This window comes from Salminus brasiliensis, chromosome 2 (genome assembly GCF_030463535.1).
Source record: "Salminus brasiliensis chromosome 2, fSalBra1.hap2, whole genome shotgun sequence".
Taxonomy (NCBI): domain Eukaryota; kingdom Metazoa; phylum Chordata; class Actinopteri; order Characiformes; family Bryconidae; genus Salminus; species Salminus brasiliensis.
The window spans coordinates 11,940,257-11,960,969 of record NC_132879.1 but is presented as its reverse complement, the minus strand read 5'-3'; the positions used below and the strand labels follow the sequence as shown (position 1 = coordinate 11,960,969).

The following is a 20,713-nucleotide window of genomic DNA, read 5'->3' as shown; positions in this document are numbered from 1 at the left end:
TAGCTAACTTTATTTAGTGAAGATTGTCACTCATTTCCTTTTGCTATCTATAACAAAATTAATTTACTATCTATACATTAAAAACATTTTAAAATGTTAAAAATGATTATCATAAATGTTTTCTTTATTGTACAGTATATCATTACTTTATAGAGCTTAATACACAATATTAAAATGAATGCAGTGATGCCTTTAAAGGCAGTATAATATTCTGTGCTAAAATCTGATAGTAATTACAGAGCTGTGATTATTACTGTAACCATGGTTACAGTTCTGTTATTCTCACTGTAATACAAATGACAGTAAAGTTGGCAGACACAGACAGAAGTACCTTTCGAAGGCTGTAGAGCGGTCAAGAAGTGTCCTTTGTAATTTGTATCTGGTTTGTCAGTGATTGTAACGCTGCATGGACCTTCTCTTTTGCTGCTACAGTCAGACTGTTTGGTCGTCTTTATGATGTTATTTTAATTACTTTGATTATGATTTTATTTTAAGTAATTTACCATTATAACAAAACTTTGATCCATTAAATTTCAACCATTAAAGCAAATCAACCACCTGGGATGCTACAGCCACCACATAGCAACTGCTAACCAGTGCCATAGCAAAACACCATAGCAACACCATAGCAACCATTGAGCAAAATCAGTTACACCCTTCTGATCTTGTAGCTACATGGATGTGGATTATCCACTGGGGTTTGTGCAACCATTTTCCTTCAGGACGTTTTTACAGTATTAAAGTATAAATGATGATGTTAATGAAGAGAGTGTGTGTTTCCACGTGCAGTAATTAGTCTACAGGGACTGGATCAGTCAGTGTAAATGATGCTGATAGTGAAAATGATTTCTGGTGTTTGGAACAGAAAGTGTCAAACAGAAATGAGAGCACTGTTTCAGATTCTGAAAGAAAAGCTTTTATTTGAATGAAAATTTGACATTTCCTCATTAAAAGACATTTAAAAGACAATTAAGAGAAAGAAGCTGATCTTCTGATGCAGAGTGAGGCGGAGGTGTGTGAGAGAGCTCACAGGCCAGAGCAGTGGTCTGCGCTCACTGTTTTGCTGACCGGAGTCTGGGAGTCCTTGGTGGCCTCACAGGTCACTGTGTTCTTCAGCCACTGCTGCTGGTCGAGGGTCAGGGTGCTGCTCCAGCTGTAGAGGCCGTCATCCTTTAGAAGAGCGGAGCTGTGACTGACCCCCGAGCTCCAGCTGCTACTGCCCACCTTCCAGCTCAGCTTCCAGTCTGAGGGGAAGCCCCCGCTCCCCACACACAGCAGTGTGGCCTTCCCTTGCTCCAGCTCTACACTGGACGGGGGCAGGACTGTCAGGGTGGGCACTGTGTCACCTAGGAGACACACAGAGACAATGATCCAGTAATGTTCATAATTACCTACTAATCAATGTTTCCTACACTGGAAAAGCAGCAGCTGGAGAACAGAAACTGTGATTCTGGTTATATGGTACAGAATTCTGTACTCAAATCAGGCACTAGTGCATTATGGGTATTAGTCTCTGCTGGGGTGCACTGCTTGAACGCTGCCTATTTCAGTGTGTTGTACGATTACTGGATATGAAGTACTGGAGTGCACTATATAGTGAACAGTGCACAGTTTCAGATATTTCCATACAGACAGCAAAAGCTCTCATTCAGTCAGTACAGAGAAACAGCTGTAGGAGCAATGAGAGGACTGACTTTCAGCTGTGTGTGTGTGTGTGTGTGTGTGTGTGTGTGTGTCAGTGTTTAGTGGTGCATCACAAATGTTTCTAGTCAAATGATACTCTCCTGGATACTTTGCCAACACACTATGTACATTTCTTATTTCATTATCTTAGATTTATATTAAAGTACATTCAATTGTAACAGATGTTCATTTGTGGACAAAACAAGATAAACAAATGAAGCTGAAAATGTAAATCTATAAATTCTTAATCACGTATTAAAAAAAAAAAAAAGTTCTACAGCGCTGATCATAATGTATTTAAATTCCTTATATTTTTGATGCACAACATTTTATTAATATATAACATTTAAATAAATTAATGCAAGCTATTTTAATGTCTAGTTTTATGTCTAGTTAATGTAAATAAATTATTTATTAATACTAGAAATAAAATAAAAATTGAAGAAACCTTTAAATCTTGAAAACATTTTAAATCTAAAACTTTAATCTTGACCTGCTGAAATTCTAACAATATAAAATGAGTCTTATATGTTAAGTAAAATATTGTGCACCAGCAATTCATTTCTCCAGGTGTAATTATTAGATTTTCAGGATATCAGTATCACATTTTTAGCATTGGTATCATTTTTCCATCCTCATTAATAAAATATAATTCTGAAGTTTAATTAATAGAACCAGTAGCATGTTTATTATTTCAGATTTGTGAAACTGGATTAAAAACTAAAACAACTTCCTGCAGTTATTTAAGAAACATAGTCATAAAATCACACATTTAAGCAAACCCCACAGTATGGGATGAAATCCTGCTGTGTATAAATAATGCTTCACATTAAAATTTCTAGAGAACTTTACATCAATATAGAGCTGAATTAGCACCTATCAATGAAGTTACTGTCCTTCATTCATCACTGTAGGTCTTAAACTTTACAGATATTTCACTTTACAACATTAGTCTTAACAGAAATGAAATTAGTCATTAAGACATGAAGTTAGTATTTTACAAATGTAGCATTTTGTTACTTACGTCCAACTGCCAGTTTGGTTCCTCCTCCGAAAGTGTACCACAGTGGTACAATCTCATTCAGTGGCTGTACAAAAACCTGCTGCACCAAACACACTGCTCTCTGAACACACTACAGCATTTTACACTGCAGTTAGGGGGGATGTTAGGGTCTGTGAGTCAAATAGTAAATATATAATTGTCCTGACTATTTTCTAGATCTGTCTAAATACATTTACCTTTTTAATTCAATATTCTCTAAACTCTGGACATCTCAGCAGTTTCCCACTTTAAAATCTTCTGTTTTTTTCTCAATTATGACTAACTGGAAAGATCTTAATGGATAAAAAAGCAATTAATACAAGAATGTATAGAAGTAATTAAGACATTTGCATAGACTGAAGACACGTTGCTCTGAGCGCTCCATGCTTCAGTGCTCTGAGAGTGTTTATAGTCCTGTGAGTTTAACACTTCATGACTGAGAGCTGCTACAGCAACTTCTTCACCCACAGCAGCCATGACTTTCATCCCCATCTTCATCTGGACTCTGATCTTCTGCACTAGAGGTGAGACGCTGATTCAGATTGAACTCTCAGAGCAAACTTTTCTACATTAAACCTCAAAGTTAAAATATTCTTCATACAAAGTTTAATAAAATTCATAAGAGTCAAAAATCTGAAAATATTTCTACTTTACTTCTGTTTCTCCAGAGTCTAAAGGTCAGGTGACTGTGACTCAGACTCCTGAAGTAAAATCTGCTCTTCCAGGAGACACCGTCACCATCAGCTGTAGAACCAGTCCTGCAGTATATTACTACAGCTCATACGGCCACTACTTACACTGGTATCAGCAGAAACCTGGAGAAGCTCCTAAACTCCTGATTAAATTTGTGAATCAGCTTCAGTCTGGATTTCCAGCTCGATTCAGAGGCAGTGGATCTGGATCTGACTTCACTCTGACCATCAGTGGAGTCCAGACTGAAGATGCTGGAGATTATTACTGTCAGAGTTATCATTATATCAGCAGCACCCACATGTTAACACAGTGATACAGAGTCGTACAAAAACCTCCCTCACTCAGTCAGGCTGCACAGAGACTGCACTGCTGCAGTGGGATCTACTGCAGGTGCTGAGTTGGAGGATGTGAAACAGCACAATCACACTCTGTGGAGGAGAGAAAACACACCACACTGACTCACTACTGATTATAATCCATATTATTCAGAATGGAATTCTTAACTCAGAGTATCATGTGGGTCTACAGTGTACACTTTACCAACTTTATATCCTCCATAATCACAGAAAGCTGCAGTCAGTGAGATGATAAGTAGTGAAACATACACAGAGAAAGACGCCCAGTCTTTTAGATAAACAGACATATGCTAGTGGTCTGTTTCCTCAGCTTACTAACGTTACTAGCCGAGCCGTTTCAGCTCATATGGTTCAGCTGGTAAACAGTCAGTCTGTGAAGATGTAGTAAACTGATAGCAAGTGTGAAAAGTGGAGCTGAAAGCTTAATTTCCTTCCGTTTATTCGAGTAGAGATTAATAAGGAACTCTCCATGCCGTCACTCTACGGTACATTGCTATGGTACGTAATGGTAGCCACACTGCACTGGGAGAGAGACGTTACAGAGAGGCTCTCCTTTCTTAGCTAGTGTGCTAGTGTTCATAGCATCACCAAAATTAACAATTTATACATGAAATTTTGATAGATTTTGTTTTCTGGAATTTAGTTGATGATGTTGCCATTTTGGTGATGCTAGCTAACATTAGCTAACTTTATTTAGTGAAGCTTGTCACTCATTTTCTTTTGCTATCTATAAAAAAATTAATTTACTATCTATACATTAAAAACATTTTAAAATGTTAAAAATGATTATCATAAATGATTTCTTTATTGTACAGTATATGATTATTTTATAGAGCTTAATACACAATATTAAATGAATGCAGTGATGCCTTTAAAGGCAGTATAATATTCAATGCTAAAATGTGATAGTAATTACAGAGCTGTGATTTTTACTGTAACCATGGTTACAATTCTGTTATTCTCACTGTAATACAAATGACAGTAAATTGGCAGGCACAGTACGAAGTACCTTTCGAAGGCTGTAGAGAGGTCAAGAAGTGTCCTTTGTAATCTGTATCTGGTTTGTCAGTGATTGTAACGCTGCATGGAGCTTCTCTTTTGCTCATTTTAATCAAAATTGTTTTGATTAATGACAATAAAAAAATCATTATACTGACAACTTATGCAAATGTAACATAACTGGTGGGCCTCCTGTACTCAACTGTATTTAATTAGACCAAGTAAACTTCATGTTTCCAGCTTAAACATTAAACATTACCTGCCAATAAACTGGCAATATAACCCTGTGGTAATGCAAGAGTGACCACTGCAGTAATCAGCCAGCCCAGAGTCACACTCAGAACTCAGAACATGGTATCTTGCTCTTACAGCCTTCATCACTGAGGCCAGACAGTCAACCATTGTATTATATAAAAGAATAAATACACTCAGACATGAAGGTAGCCTGGGAGGATTAATTACACACTTGTGGAGAGTGTGAGGGGAGGACATGCCTAAAACACACATGGACAAAACTGTTGGTACCCCTCGGTAAATGACAGAAAAACCCACAATGGTCACAGAAATAACTTGAATCTGACAAAAGTAATAATAAATAAAAATGCTATGAAAATTAACCAATGAAAGCCAGACATTGGTTTCCAACCATGCTTCAACAGAATTATTAAAAAAATAAACTCATTATATAGGCCTGGCCAGAAATGGATGGTATCCTTAACGTAATATTTTGTTGTACAATCTGCAATCAAATGATTCCTGTAAGTGTCAATGAGACTTCTGCACCTCTCAGCAGGAATTTTGGCCCACTCTTCATGAGCAAACTGCTCCAGTTGTCTCAGGTTTAAAGGGTGACTTTTCTAGACGGCATGTTTCAGCTCCTTCCAAAGATGCTCAATAGGATTTAGGTCAGAGCTCATAGAAGTCCAATGATTTCCTCTTAGCCATTCTTGGGTATTTTTAGCTGTGTGTTTTTTGGGTCATTATCCTGTTGCAAGACCCATGACCTGCAACTGAGACCAAGATTTCTGACACTGGGCAGCACATTTCTCTCTAGAGTCCCTTGATAGTCTTGAGATTTAATTGTACCCTGCACAGATTCAAGTCACCCTGTGCCAGATGCAGCCAAGCAGCCCCAGAACATAACAGAGCCTCCTCCATGTTTCACAGCAGGGACAGCGTTCTTTTCTTAATATGCTTCATTTTCCGTCTGTGAACATAGAGCTGATGTGCCATGGCAAAAAGTTACTTTTTTGTCTCATCTGTCCATAGGACATTCTTCATGAAGCTTTGGGGCTTGTCAACATGTAGTTTGGCAAATTCCAGTCTGGCCTTTTTATGATTAGTTTTCAACAATGGTGTCCTCCTTGGTCGTCTCCCATGAAGTCAACTTTGGCTCAAACAATGACGAATGGTGCGATCTGACACTGATGTTCCTTGAGCTTGAAGTTCACCTTTAATCTATTTCAAAGTTTTTCTGGGCTCTTTTGTTACCATTCGCATTATCCTTCTCTTTGATTTATCATCAATATTTCTCCTGTGGCCACATCCAGGTAGGTTGGCTACAGTCTCATGGATCTTAAATTTCTGAGTAATATCTGCAACTGTAGTCACAGGAACGTCAAGCTGCTTAAAGATGGTCTTACAACCTTTACCTTTGACATGCTTGTCTATAATTGTCTTTCTAATCACCTGAGACAACTCTTTCCTTCGCTTCCTCTGATCCATGTTGAGTGTGGTACACACCATGTCACCAAACAGCACAGTGACTACCTGTAGCCCTATTTATAGGCCCACTGACTGATTACAAGATTGTAGGTGGCACTGATCAAACATAAGGCAAAGCCTAAAGGTCCTGATATTTAATTCAAACAGCTCAGTTCACTCATGTACTTTCACACAATTGAATAAATTCACCTTAACTCAAAATATTATAACATGTTTGTTTTACACACATTTTATTCAAAACACGTTTTATGAGTGTATCACACAAAACATTTTTAATAAAACAGCTACTGCATTTTAATAGCATTATACAGAATTACGACAAATACCACACTCACACTGCTTTTCACTGAAATAAAATGGTGTTGCTGAAGATAAAAAAATCACAGAAGTCATGAATATCCTGAATGGAGAGAATAACAAAGCTTGTTGAATTTACAATGTTGCAATGACCACACACAATAGTTAAGTAAACTTGACAAATTTGTGAAGTAAAAGTAAAGTTTTTGACAAAAACAAAAATTTGTAAAGTAATATCAATAAAATAACCCTGATTATAGGCAACTGAGTTTATTTAAATAACTCACACGTACAACCTTCACACAAAAATATAAATACTTTATATACTGTATACTTAAAAAAACATGATTAAATGTTTAATTTTGAAATAGTCTTTCCCACTTTGAGATCAATGATAGATTTGCCATGATTGACGAATTATATTTCTAAACTCAGGCTGGGAAGCTCATCTGGTTCAAATAACAAGCATTGATTCTATTAATTGTAATTAAAGATGAAAAAAAGGTAATTAGTAGATAAAAAAGTGAAATAATAAAGCTCTGTTGAGAAGATATTTGCATAGACAAAGACACGTTGTACTGAGCGCTCCATGCTTCAGTGCTCTGGGAGTGTTTATAGTCCTGTGAGTTTAACACTTCATGACTGAGAGCTGCTACAGCAACTTCTTCACCCACAGCAGCCATGACTTTCATCCCCATCTTCATCTGGACTCTGATCTTCTGCACTAGAGGTGAGACACTGATTCAGATTGAACTTTAAGAGCAAACATTTCTACATTAAACGTCAAAGTTAAAATATTCTTCAGAAAAAAATTTATAAAATTCATAAGAGTCTAAAATCTGAAAATGGTTCTACCTTTTCCATTTCTGTTTCTCCAGAGTCTATAGGTCAGGTGACTGTGACTCAGACTCCTGCAGTGAAATCTGCTCTTCCAGGAGACACCATCACCATCAGCTGTAGAACCAGTCCTGCAGTATATTATTACAGCTCAAATGGCCACTACTTACACTGGTATCAGCAGAAACCTGGAGAAGCTCCTAAACTCCTGATTAAATTTGTGAATCAGCTTCAGTCTGGATTTCCAGCTCGATTCAGAGGCAGTGGATCTGGATCTGACTTCACTCTGACCATCAGTGGAGTCCAGACTGAAGATGCTGGAGATTATTACTGTCAGAGTTATCATTATATCAGCAGCACCCACATGTTCACACAGTGATACAGAGTCGTACAAAAACCTCCCTCACTCAGTTAGGCTGCACAGAGACTGCACTGCTGCAGTGGGATCTACTGCAGGTGCTGAGTTGGAGGATGTGAAACAGCACAATCACACTCTGTGGAGGAGAGAAAACACACCACACTAACCATATACTATGTTTTCACATCTCCCTACTTGTTATCAAGTGTCTGTGCTCTTTTATTTTATCACCAGTCTTCTACAGTCCTGCTCTGATCTTCCTCCAGTTGATTCTTCAGTATAATCTCCTGCTGCTGCTTCAGATTCCACCTGTCTGCCACAGTAATGAGGGAACAGTACGCAGAGAGTGTGTTTAGAGTCTTAAGCACATTAGCTCAAAACCAGGATCATTCACTCATAGATGCAATGTTAGATCTTTAGTGAATACAAGCAGACTTTTACTTGTGGAATGTGGGGAAGTCTAGCACTGGATGAGCTTAAGGAATGATTTGGAACTCAGAGAATTTTTCAGGCCTTCAGTGATATTTGACAAATCTTGTCAATCAAGAGATTCAGTAAACATTAATAAAAGTTTAATTTCAATTCTAATATATGCATAGTGTGCATATTTTATATGCACACATATGCTAGTGGTCTGTTCCCTCAGCTTACTAACGTTACTAGCCGAGCCATTTCAGCTCATATGGTTCAGCTGGTAAACAGTCAGTCTGTGAAGATGTAGTAAACTGATAGCAAGTGTGAAAAGTGGAGCTGAAAGCTTAATTTCCTTCCGTTTATTCCAGTAGAGATTAATAAGGAACTCTCCATGCCGTCACTCTACGGTACATTGCTATGGTACATAATGGTAGCCACACTGCACTGGGAGAGAGACGTTACAGAGAGGCTCTCCTTTCTTAGCTAGTGTGCTAGTGTTCATAGCATCACCAAAATTAACAATTTATACATGAAATTTTGATAGATTTTGTTTTCTGGAATTTAGTTGATGATGTTGCCATTTTGGTAATGATAGCTAACATTAGCTAGCTTTATTTAGTGAAGCTTGTCACTCATTTCCTTTTGCTATCTATAACTAAATTAATTTACTTAATTTAATTAAGTTTTCTTTATTGTACAGTATATCATTATTTTATAGAGCTTAATACACAATTTTAAAATGAATGCAGTGATGCCTTTAAAGGCAGTATAATATTCTGTGCAAAAATGTGATAGTAATTACAGAGCTGAAGAAGTGTCCTTTGTAATTTGTATCTGGTTTGTCAGTGATTGTAACGCTGCATGGAGCTTCTATTTTGCTGCTACAGTCAGACTGCTTGGTTGTCTTTATGATGTTATTTTAATAACTTTGATTCATTGCGATTTTATTTTAAATAATTAATAATTATAACAAAACTTTGATCCATAAAATTTCAACCATTAAAGCAAATCAACCACCTGAGATGCTACAGCCACCACATAGCAACTGCTAAACAGTGTCATAGCAAAACACCATAGCAACACCATAGCAACCATTGAGCAAAATCAGTTACACCCTTCTTATCTTGTAACTACATGGATGTGGATTGTCCACTGGGGTTTGTGCAACCATTTTCCTTCAGGAATTTTTACAGTATTAAAGTGTAAATGATGATGTTAATGAAGAGAGTGTGTGTTTTCATGTGCAGTAGTTAGTCTACAGGGACTGGATCAGTCAGTGTAAATGATGCTGATAGTGAAAATGATTTCTGGTGTTTGGAACAGAAAGTGTCAAACAGAAATGAGAGCACTGTTTCAGATTCTGAAAGAAAAGCTTTTATTTGAATGAAAATTTGATATTTCCTCATTAAAAGACATTTAAAAGACAATTAAGAGAAAGAAGCTGATCTTCTGATGCAGAGTGAGGCAGAGGTGTGTGGGAGAGCTCACAGGCCAGAGCAGTGGTCTGCGCTCACTGTTTTGCTGACCGGAGTCTGGGAGTCCTTGGTGGCCTCACAGGTCACTGTGTTCTTCAGCCACTGCTGCTGGTCAAGGGTCAGGGTGCTGCTCCAGCTGTAGAGGCCGTCGTCCTTCAGAAGAGCGGGGCTGTGACTGACCCCTGAGCTCCAGCTGCTACTGCCCACCTTCCAGCTCAACTTCCAGTCTGAGGGGAAGCCCCTGCTGCCCACACACAGCAGTGTGGCCTTCCCTTGCTCCGACTCTACACTGGAGGGGGGCAGGACTGTCAGGGTGGGCACTGTGTCACCTAGGAGACACACAGAGACAATGATCCAGTAATGTTCATAATTACCTACTAGTCAATGTTTCCTACACTGGAAAAGCAGCAGCTGGAGAACAGAAACTGTGATTCTGGTTATATGGTACAGAATTCGGTACTCAAATCAGGCACTAGTGCATCATGGGTATTAGTCTCTGCTGGGGTGCACTGCTTGCTGCCTATTTCAGTGTGTTGTACGATTACTGGATATGAAGTACTGGAGTGCACTATATAGTGAACAGTGTACAGTTTCAGATATTTCCATACAGACAGCAAAAGCTCTCATTCAGTCAGTACAGAGAAACAGCTGTAGGAGCAATGAGAGGACAGACTTTCAGCTGTGTGTGTGTGTGTGTGTGTGTGTATGTGTGTGTGTGTTTGTGTGTATGTGTGTGTCAGTGTTTAGTGGTGCATCACAAATGTTTCTAGTCAAATGAAACCCTCCTGGATACTTTGCCAACACACTGTGTACATTTCTATATCTTAGATCTCTATCAAAGTACATTCAATTTAAAAAGATGTTCATTTGTGGACAAAAAATTAAAAAATGAAGTATAAAATGTAAATCTATACATTCTTAATTGCGTATTAAAAACTGAAAGTTGTACTGTGCTGATCATAATGTATTTCATTTCCTTATTTTTTATGATGTAGAAATATGCTTCCACAACATTTTATTAAAATAAATGACATTTAAATAAATGAATGTAAGCTATTTTTAGTCATATAGAAATAGTAATTTGGAATGTCACTTTTAGCCTTCATGTCTAGTTAATGTAAATAAATTTCTTTATTAATACTAGAAATAAAATTAAAATAGAACATTCTTAAATTCTTGAGTGTCGAAATCTTTATATTTTAAAATATTTAATTTCTACAAAATTTAAAGAAACCTTTTTTTACCAGTATGAATTGTATTTATTACATTTTCAGATGTAAAACTTCAGTCTTGACCTGCTGAAATTCTAACAATATAAAATTACTCTTATATGTTAAGTAAAATATTGTGCACCAGCAAATCATTTCATCTGGTGTAATTATTAGATTTTCAGGATATCAGTATCACATTTTTAGCATTGGTATCATTTTTTCATCCTCATTAATAAAATATAATTCTGAAGTTTAATTAATAGAACCAGTAGCATGTTTATTATTTCAGATTTGTGAAACTGGATTAAAAACTAAAACAACTTCCTGCAGTTATTTAAGAAACATAGTCATAAAATCACATATTTGTGTGTAGACTAGTTTGTATAAATAATGCTTCACATTAAAATTTCTAGAGAACTTCACATCAATATAGAGCTGAATTAGCACCTATCAATGAAGTTACTGTCCTTCATTCATCACTGTAGGTCATAAACTTTACAAATATTTTACTTCACAACATTAGTCTTAACAGAAATGAAATCAGTCATTAAGACATGAAGTTACTGTTTTACAAATGTAGCATTTTGTTACTTACGTCCAACTGCCAGTTTGGTTCCTCCTCCGAAAGTGTACCACAGTGGTACAATCTCATTCAGTGGCTGTAAAAAAAACCTGCTGCAGCAAACACACTGCTCTCTGAACACACTACAGCATTTTACACTGCAGTTAGGGGGAAAGTGAGGGTCTGTGAGTCAAATAGTAAATATATAATTGTCCTGACTATTTTCTAGATCTGTCTAAATACATTTACCTTTTAAATTCAATATTCTCTAAACTCTGGACATCTCAGCAGTTTCCCACTTAAAAATCCTCTGTTTTTCTCAATAATGATTAATTGCTAAGATCTATTACTAGAATGTATAGAAGTAATTAAGTCTGACTAACTGACAGATTCTACTGGATTACAGGAAGTTACAAAGTTGCAGTTTTACCTTTTACAGTGGTCTAAAAATAGTTCCCCATCAATATATCTGTCCTTTTTGTCCATTTTCCTCTCTGCCAGTATTCAATCTACATCTTCAGCTGCAGTGTTAAACTCATTCATATCCAGGAGACAACAAAGTCAACAAAATATGGCACAGCCCAAAACATTAAAAACATCATTTGTTAAGCAGACCAGTCTTTTGATTTTCAAGAGGGGTGAACACTTTTGTAAGGTGCTGTATATAAATAACTCATAAGAACAACCTCCACACACTAAGTATGAAAACAATGAGAGAAGGTCATATCAACCCATTAAAATTGATTTCTCTTAAGAAGATATTTGCATAGACAGAAGACACGTTGCACTGAGCGCTCCATGCTTCAGTGCTCTGAGAGTGTTTATAGTCCTGTGAGTTTAACACTTCATGACTGAGAGCTGCTACAGCAACTTCTTCACCCACAGCAGCCATGACTTTCATCCCCATCTTCATCTGGACTCTGATCTTCTGCACTAGAGGTGAGACACTGACTCAAATTGAACTTCCACAGCTAGCATGTAATGAACATCTTCAGTTAAAATGTTATTAAACAAAGTTCACATAAAGTTCATAAGAGTCAAAAATGTGAAAATATTTCTACTTTATTTCTGTTTCTCCAGAGTCTATAGGTCAGGTGACTGTGACTCAGACTCCTGAAGTAAAATCTGCTCTTCCAGGAGACACCGTCACCATCAGCTGTAGAACCAGTCCTGCAGTGTTTAGCAACTCAAACGGCCACTACTTACACTGGTATCAGCAGAAACCTGGAGAAGCTCCTAAACTCCTGTTTAAATTTGTAAGTCAGCTTCAGTCTGGATTTCCAGCTCGATTCAGAGGCAGTGGATCTGGATCTGACTTCACTCTGACCATCAGTGGAGTCCAGACTGAAGATGCTGGAGATTATTACTGTCAGAGTTATCATTATATCAGCAGCACAGACCTGTTCACACAGTGATACAGAGTCGTACAAAAACCTCCCTCACTCAGTCAGGCTGCACAGAGACTGCACTGCTGCAGTGGGATCTACTGCAGGTGCTGAGTTGGAGGATGTGAAACAGCACAATCACACTCTGTGGAGGAGAGAAATCACACCACACTGACTCACTACTGATTATAATCCATATTATTCAGAATGGCATTCTTAACTCAGAGTATCATGTGGGTCTACAGTGTACACTGTACCAACTTCTGCAGTTTTCACAGCAGTACCACTGAATAATGATCAAATTCTTACTGTAGAACCTGAACACAGCATCTTACTGTAGATCTGTAAAGCATCATGGTCAAAATTCAGTAGAGGGTGAATTCTACAGTAAATATATTTTATCCTATGAATTACAAAACATACTTTAACCAGGATTCATTTTCATTAGTTTCAGCAATAATCCATCTTAACCCAGAAATACATTCTCCATTATTTCCAACCCAGATATTAGTCTTTATCATCTCACAGACAGAAGGACGTCTTTCTATCCTCCATAATCACAGAAAGCTGCAGTCAGTGAGATGATAAGTAGTGAAACATACACAGAGAAAGACGCCCAGTCTTTTAGATAAACAGACATATGCTAGTGGTCTGTTTCCTCAGCTTACTAACGTTACTAGCCGAGCCGTTTCAGCTCATATGGTTCAGCTGGTAAACAGTCAGTCTGTGAAGATGTAATAAACTGATAGCAAGTGTGAAAAGTGGAGCTGAAAGCTTAATTTCCTTCCGTTTATTCGAGTAGAGATTAATAAGGAACTCTCCATGCCGTCACTCTACGGTACATTGCTATGGTACATAATGGTAGCCACACTGCACTGGGAGAGAGACGTTACAGAGAGGCTCTCCTTTCTTAGCTAGTGTGCTAGTGTTCATAGCATCACCAAAATTAACAATTTATACATGAAATTTTGATAGATTTTGTTTTCTGGAATTTAGTTGATGATGTTGCCATTTTGGTGATGCTAGCTAATATTAGCTAACTTTAGTTAGTGAAGCTTGTCACTCATTTTTCTTTTGCTATCTATAACTAAATTAATTTACTTAATTTAATTAAGTTTTCTTTATTGTACAGTATATCATTATTTTATAGAGCTTAATACACAATATTAAAATGAATACAGTGATACCTTTAAAGGCAATATAATATTCTGTGCAAAAATGTGATAGTAATTACAGAGCTGTGATTATTACTGTAACCATGGTTACAGTTCTGTAATTCTCACTGTAATACAAATGACAGTAAAGTTGGCAGACACAGACAGAAGTACCTTTCGAAGGCTGTAGAGCGGTCAAGAAGTGTCCTTTGTAATTTGTATCTGGTTTGTCAGTGATTGTAACGCTGCATGGAGCTTCTCTTTTGCTGCTACAGTCAGACTGCTTGGTTGTCTTTATGATGTTATTTTAATAACTTTGATTATGATTTTATTTCAAGTAATTTATCATTATAACAAAACTTTAAACCATTACATTTCAACCATTAAAGCAAATCAACCACCTGGGATGCTACAGCCACCACATAGCAACTGCTAAACAGTTCCATAGCAAACCCATAGCAACACCATAGCAACCATTGAGCAAAATCAGTTACACCCTTCTGACCTTGTAGCTACATGGATGTGGATTATCCACTGGGGTTTGTGCAACCATTTTCCTTCAGGACGTTTTTACAGTATTAAAGTAGAAATGATGATGTTAATGAAGAGAGTGTGTGTTTTCATGTGCAGTAGTTAGTCTACAGGGACTGGATCAGTCAGTGTAAATGATGCTGATAGTGAAAATGATTTCTGGTGTTTGGAACAGAAAGTGTCAAACAGAAATGAGAGCACTGTTTCAGATTCTGAAAGAAAAGCTTTTATTTGAATGAAAATTTGACATTTCCTCATTAAAAGACATTTAAAAGACAATTAAGAGAAAGAAGCTGATCTTCTGATGCAGAGTGAGGCGGAGGTGTGTGAGAGAGCTCACAGGCCAGAGCAGTGGTCTGCGCTCACTGTTTTGCTGACCGGAGTCTGGGAGTCCTTGGTGGCCTCACAGGTCACTGTGTTCTTCAGCCACTGCTGCTGGTCGAGGGTCAGGGTGCTGCTCCAGCTGTAGAGGCCGTCGTCCTTTAGAAGAGCATGGCTATGACTGACCCCCGAGCTCCAGCTGCTACTGCCCACCTTCCAGCTCAGCTTCCAGTTTGAGGGGAAGCCCCCGCTCCCCACACACAGCAGTGTGGCCTTCCCTTGCTCCAGCTCTACACTGGATGGGGGCAGGACTGTCAGGGTGGGCACTGTGTCACCTAGGAAACACACAGAGACAATGATCCAGTGATGCTCATAATTACCTACTAATCAATGTTTCCTGCACTGGAAAAGCAGCAGCTGGAGAACAGAAACTGTGATTCTGGTTATATGGTACAGAATTTGGTACTCAAATCAGGCACTAGTGCATTATGGGTATTAGTCTCTGCTGGGGTGCACTGCTTGAATGCTGCCTATTTCAGTGTGTTGTACGATTACTGGATATGAAGTACTGGAGTGCACTATATAGTGAACAGTGTACAGTTTCAGATATTTCCATACAGACAGCAAAAGCTCTCATTCAGTCAGTACAGAGAAACAGCTGTAGGAGCAATGAGAGGACTGACTTTCAGCTGTGTGTGTGTGTGTGTGTGTTTGTGTGTGTTTGTTTCAGTTAGACCCTTTCACTTCTCTTATCATACAGATCAGAACTGTGTTTAGTGGTGCATCACAAAAGTTTTGGGTTTAAATAAAAAATCTATCCAGATGTTAGATCTGTATCAAATTACATAAATTGTTCTGTAAAATTCTATGATGTTTAAAAGTATTAACATTTATGGTTGAAGAAGAAAGTGCATTTTAGATTCACATGAAAAATGTATTTTCATTGTTCTAATGAATCAAAATCTTCCATAACTTTTTTTCTTAAAATTAAAGACAGTAATTTAATTCCAGTTATTGTAAACTATTCATACGTTTAAAATAGGAATGTTGGAAGGCCTACTATATCTAGTTAGATTTAAAATAAATTAGCCATTAATGCTAATAATATAATCACATTTGTTTCACAAATCCTGGTTTCTATTGTGGTACAAAATACTAATTTCTAAAAGACATTTCACAAAATGTAATTGATTCCAAAAAAAGAGCAAAAAGAGGACCTTTTTTTTAGTATAAATTGTGCGAAATAAAATGTATTGAAATGTTGAAATTCTAACTTTCTATTAAAATGTATTTTTATTTGTAAATACCACAAATGTACTTTTACTTCATTATGTAAAAGTAAAATATTATTTTGAATTTCTGATCTTTAATGTTTAATAATTAGATTTTTGACAGGTGAAAACTAAAGTTCACTTCACAACTGAATTAAAACTGACAAAAATCTTTCCTCAATTAATTTGAACCTGTAAAAAACATCAGTTCTTACTAGTGAGAACTGAAATTTTACACAGAAAATATTATTCCTGAGTTTCACTACTAGAAGTACTAGCAAGTTTATTTCAGGTCAAGATAAAAAAACTGAAGCAGCTTGCCATTGGTACACAGGAAACTTAAACACCAGTCTTAAGGAAATTTCACAGTGTTGAATTAAAACCTGCTGTGTAGAATTAAAGCTTCACATGAACATTTAAACAGTTTTACAAGAGGAATTTCATATTAATATAGAGCTGAATTAGCTCCTAGCAATGAAGTTACTGTCCTTCATTTATCACTGTAGACGTTAAATAAACACTACAGATAAACAGACACATTTGAACAGAAATACTAATATTCATTAATTATTCTGTTGCTATTTTAGACATGTAGTAATTAGTGACTTACGTCCAACTGCCAGTTTGGTCCCCCCTCCGAAAGTCCACCACAGTGATACAAACTCATTCAGTGGCTGTACAAAAACCTGCTGCTCCAAACACACTGCTCTCTAAACACACTACAATATGTATACTGCAGTTAGGGGGGTGTAATAAGGTGTTCTTATGTCTAGTAATAAATATATAAACATGCTGACTGTTTTAAAGATCTTTTTAAAACTCATTTGACCTTTTAAGCTTCAAGAATTTCTTAACTGAGTACATTCACATCAGTTTTCTCATCATTCTCATCATACTGTAACTCATAGTTTATGGGATGTAGAAGCAAGAAATTGTTAAAGTTACTGTTGGTAAAGTCCAACAGAAACTATAAATTAAACAATGTAAAAAAATATGAATGGTATACTTTATAACTAATTAAGTCTCAATAACTCTTCTACTGAAAAAAGCAAGTTTCTGTAAGTTGCAGTTACCTTTTACAGCATCCTAAAATGCATTTTCCATAAATATATTGTTCATATTTGTCCATTATTCTCTTCACCAGTATCCAAGCTGTGTTCTCAGCTGCAGGGTTAAACTCATTAAGCCTTTGTAGACAGCAAGTCTCTCAACAGGAAAAACAAGAGTTACATATGAGAAGCATGAAATCACCCTCTGCTGGCAGTTCAGTAAAATGTTACAACTGTTTTTTTACAGTAAAATATGGCACAGCACAAAACATTGATTAGTGTTTTAATGCAGAGCAATCTGATGATTTTAAAGAGGCATCAGTTCATCTGTAAGGCACTGTACACTCTTAAAAATGAAATGCTATATTTAAATAATCTAGTTAAGTCAACCAGTCACACAAATCTAGTTTGATTAAATTGGATAAACAATTAAAATAATAAACAATTAATTACACTTATATATTTTAAGTAATCCAATCCAAATATTGTTAATTAAATCCAACACAGGGTTACGTTCAGTTTACTGATTAAACTCAACAAAAATGTTTTTTCTTTTGCTTTACATAATTGTTTTGATTAATGACAATAAAAAAAAAACATTATCCTAAATGAACTTATGTGAATGTAACATTACTGGTGGGCCTCCTGTACTTAACTGTATTTAATTAGTCCAAGTAAACTTCATATTTCCAGCTTAAAGACTAAACATTACCTGCCAATAAACTGACAGTATAACCCTTTGGTAATGCAAGAGTGACCACTGCAGTAATCAGCCAGCCCAGAGTCACACTCAGCAACACAGAACATGGTATCTTGCTCTTACAGCCTACATCACTGAGGCCAGACAGTCAACCATTGTATTATATAAAAGAATAAATACACTCAGACGTGAAGGTAGCCTCAATGAAGGGGGTGAACACTCACAGAGATGGAACTAAGCAAGGCTTTATTAAAACACAACAGTGAATCAAATGAATGTAGAGTGAAATCAATGAGCAGCAAACTAATGGGCAAAACTGGAACACAAACAAACAAAGTGGTGAACACAACAAACGTGGGACTGGGTTAACCAGAGAAACAGCTGCCTGAACTAGATAACCAGTCAAGCCCAACCTGAGTATGTCGTGAAACTGCCTCGTGAGCTTGAGCCACCATGAAGCATGAACTGGACGCAATGTAACACGCTTGCCTCTAGAACCAGACTTGGAAATAACTTGAACAGGAACAGATACTAGCTAACAGGAACACGCCATGGACACGTGGAGTTTCAATTCATGGCAGTTACTCTTTGTAGGGAGGCTCCTTAAATACTCCCAGTCCCAGGAGCAACACATGAACAGGAAATGAACACAAATGAATCAGAAATGAGGCAGAAGTCCTTATATGGACCTGTGGGTGGCAACCTGGGATTGCAACCGGGGAAAGTGCGATAACAAGGGCCTGACAATATATATGGTAAAATAAATTCACCTACTCAAAATATTCATAAAGTTTATTTTACACAAATCAATTAAGGGCGTTTATCTAATTTCCATTTTGAGGTTGTTCATCTTAATCAGCCTTTGTGATCCCAAATTTCTGTCTTTAAGTTATGTTAACTTAAGTTTTTTATTAAACAGTCTAGTAAGATTTTATAGAGAAGTATTGCAAAAAGTTCACTTATTGACACTTTATTAGGAACATGTTCCTTTTTAGATTAAATAAACACTCATCAGAGTCTCAGTAAGATCTAAACAACATGTCAGTGATGTAGCAGCACCTGAACATTGAGAAGATCATCAAGAGAGTTTTACTGAAGACTTCTACTGAATTCAGCTCTTCACTTTATTTGGAGAGTTCCAGTTCATATCTGTAGATGTTAACCTGAGAAATCACTGATCATCAACAGGATTAGGGTTAGGATTAGGTTTTGGGTTGAAGTTGAGGTAAGGATTAGAACCAAGTTTGGGCTAGGTTTTGTTTGATGGATGTAACGTATTGCATCTACTTGATGTGACATATTAATAGTAAATCTACTTAATATCATTAAAGCATCAACAGAACATTTTCAAGATCTTTACCTCAGTGCATTCAGATGTGTCTCTGCTGCTGCTGCACTGATATATTGTTTGCTGAAATTCTGTTAAGACTTTATTAATACAAAGGACCACTTAAAGTGTTTCTGCTCATTGGCTTTATATTGGCTCATATTAACTTTACTAAAAACCCTTATGAGTTTATCACTCAAAGCATATTTTAATAAAACAGCTACTACAGTTTAAAATTATACAGAATTATTACAAATACCACACTCACACTGCTTTTCAATAAAATACAAAGATGTTACTCAAGAGAAAATATCATGAATTATGGAAGACATGGATATCCTGACTGGAGAGAGAAACAAAGCTTGTGTTTTTAAATTTACTTTACAATGTTTCAATGACCAAACACAAATTCAATAAGTAAACTTGACAACTCAACTGTATTTTGTTGAAATAAGCAAACTGACTTAAGTTTCAGTAACACAAATGTGTTAAGTCATTTTAATAAAACAAACCTGAGTATAGGCAACTTATATTATTAAAATAACTCACAAGTACAACTTTCACACAAAAATGACAAATATACTTTAAATGTCTTATAAATGAACAATATTTAAATGTTTAGTTTTAATAGTCTTCTCCAGATTGAGATCACACTTAAATTTCTGATGATTGATGAAGCCTTTTTTACTAATCATATTTCTAAACGTAGGCTGGGAAGCTCAACTGGTTTAAATAACAAGCATTGCAATTTACATAGACAAAAGACACGTTGCACTGAGCGCCCCATGCTTCAGTGCTCTGGGAGTGTTTATAGTCCTGTGAGTTTAACTCTTCATAACTGAGAGCTGCTAAAGCAACTTCTTCACCCACAGCAGCCATGACTTTCATCCCCATCTTCATCTGGACTCTGATCTTCTGCACTAGAGGTGAGACACTGATTCAGACTGAACTTTCATAGCTAGCATGTAATGAACATATTCAGTTAAAATGTTATTAAACAAAGTTCACATAAAGTCCATAAGAGTCAAAAATGTGAAAATATTTCTACTTTACTTCTGTTTCTCCAGAGTCCAAAGGTCAGGTGACTGTAACTCAGACTCCTGAAGTAAAATCTGCTCTTCCAGGAGACACCGTCACCATCAGCTGTAGAACCAGTCCTGAGGTGTATCAAGGCTGGGGTTTTCAGCCTCTTTCCTGGTATCTACAGAAACCTGGAGAAGCTCCTAAACTCCTGATAAAAAAAGCAAGCGAGTTAGAGTCTGGTACACCAGCTCGATTCAGAGGCAGTGGATCTGGATCTGACTTCACTCTGACCATCAGTGG

At 36.8% G+C, this 20,713-nt stretch overlaps 3 gene segments (V, D, J or C); all 3 read right to left on the bottom strand.

Moving 5' to 3' along the window:
- Positions 1–893: 893 nt before the first annotated feature.
- On the bottom strand, positions 894–3,976 carry LOC140549598 (Ig lambda-2 chain C region-like). The segment is given in 4 exon segments: positions 894–1,346; positions 2,708–2,816; positions 3,775–3,846; positions 3,959–3,976. Coding segments are annotated over 4 exon segments (519 nt in total).
- Positions 3,977–9,802: 5,826 nt separating this feature from the next.
- LOC140549539 (Ig kappa-b4 chain C region-like) lies at positions 9,803–12,559 on the bottom strand. The segment is given in 3 exon segments: positions 9,803–10,208; positions 11,686–11,835; positions 12,532–12,559. Coding segments are annotated over 3 exon segments (498 nt in total).
- Positions 12,560–14,925: 2,366 nt separating this feature from the next.
- LOC140549526 (Ig lambda-2 chain C region-like) lies at positions 14,926–20,284 on the bottom strand. The segment is given in 3 exon segments: positions 14,926–15,378; positions 16,925–17,024; positions 20,144–20,284. Coding segments are annotated over 3 exon segments (561 nt in total).
- Positions 20,285–20,713: the final 429 nt, after the last annotated feature.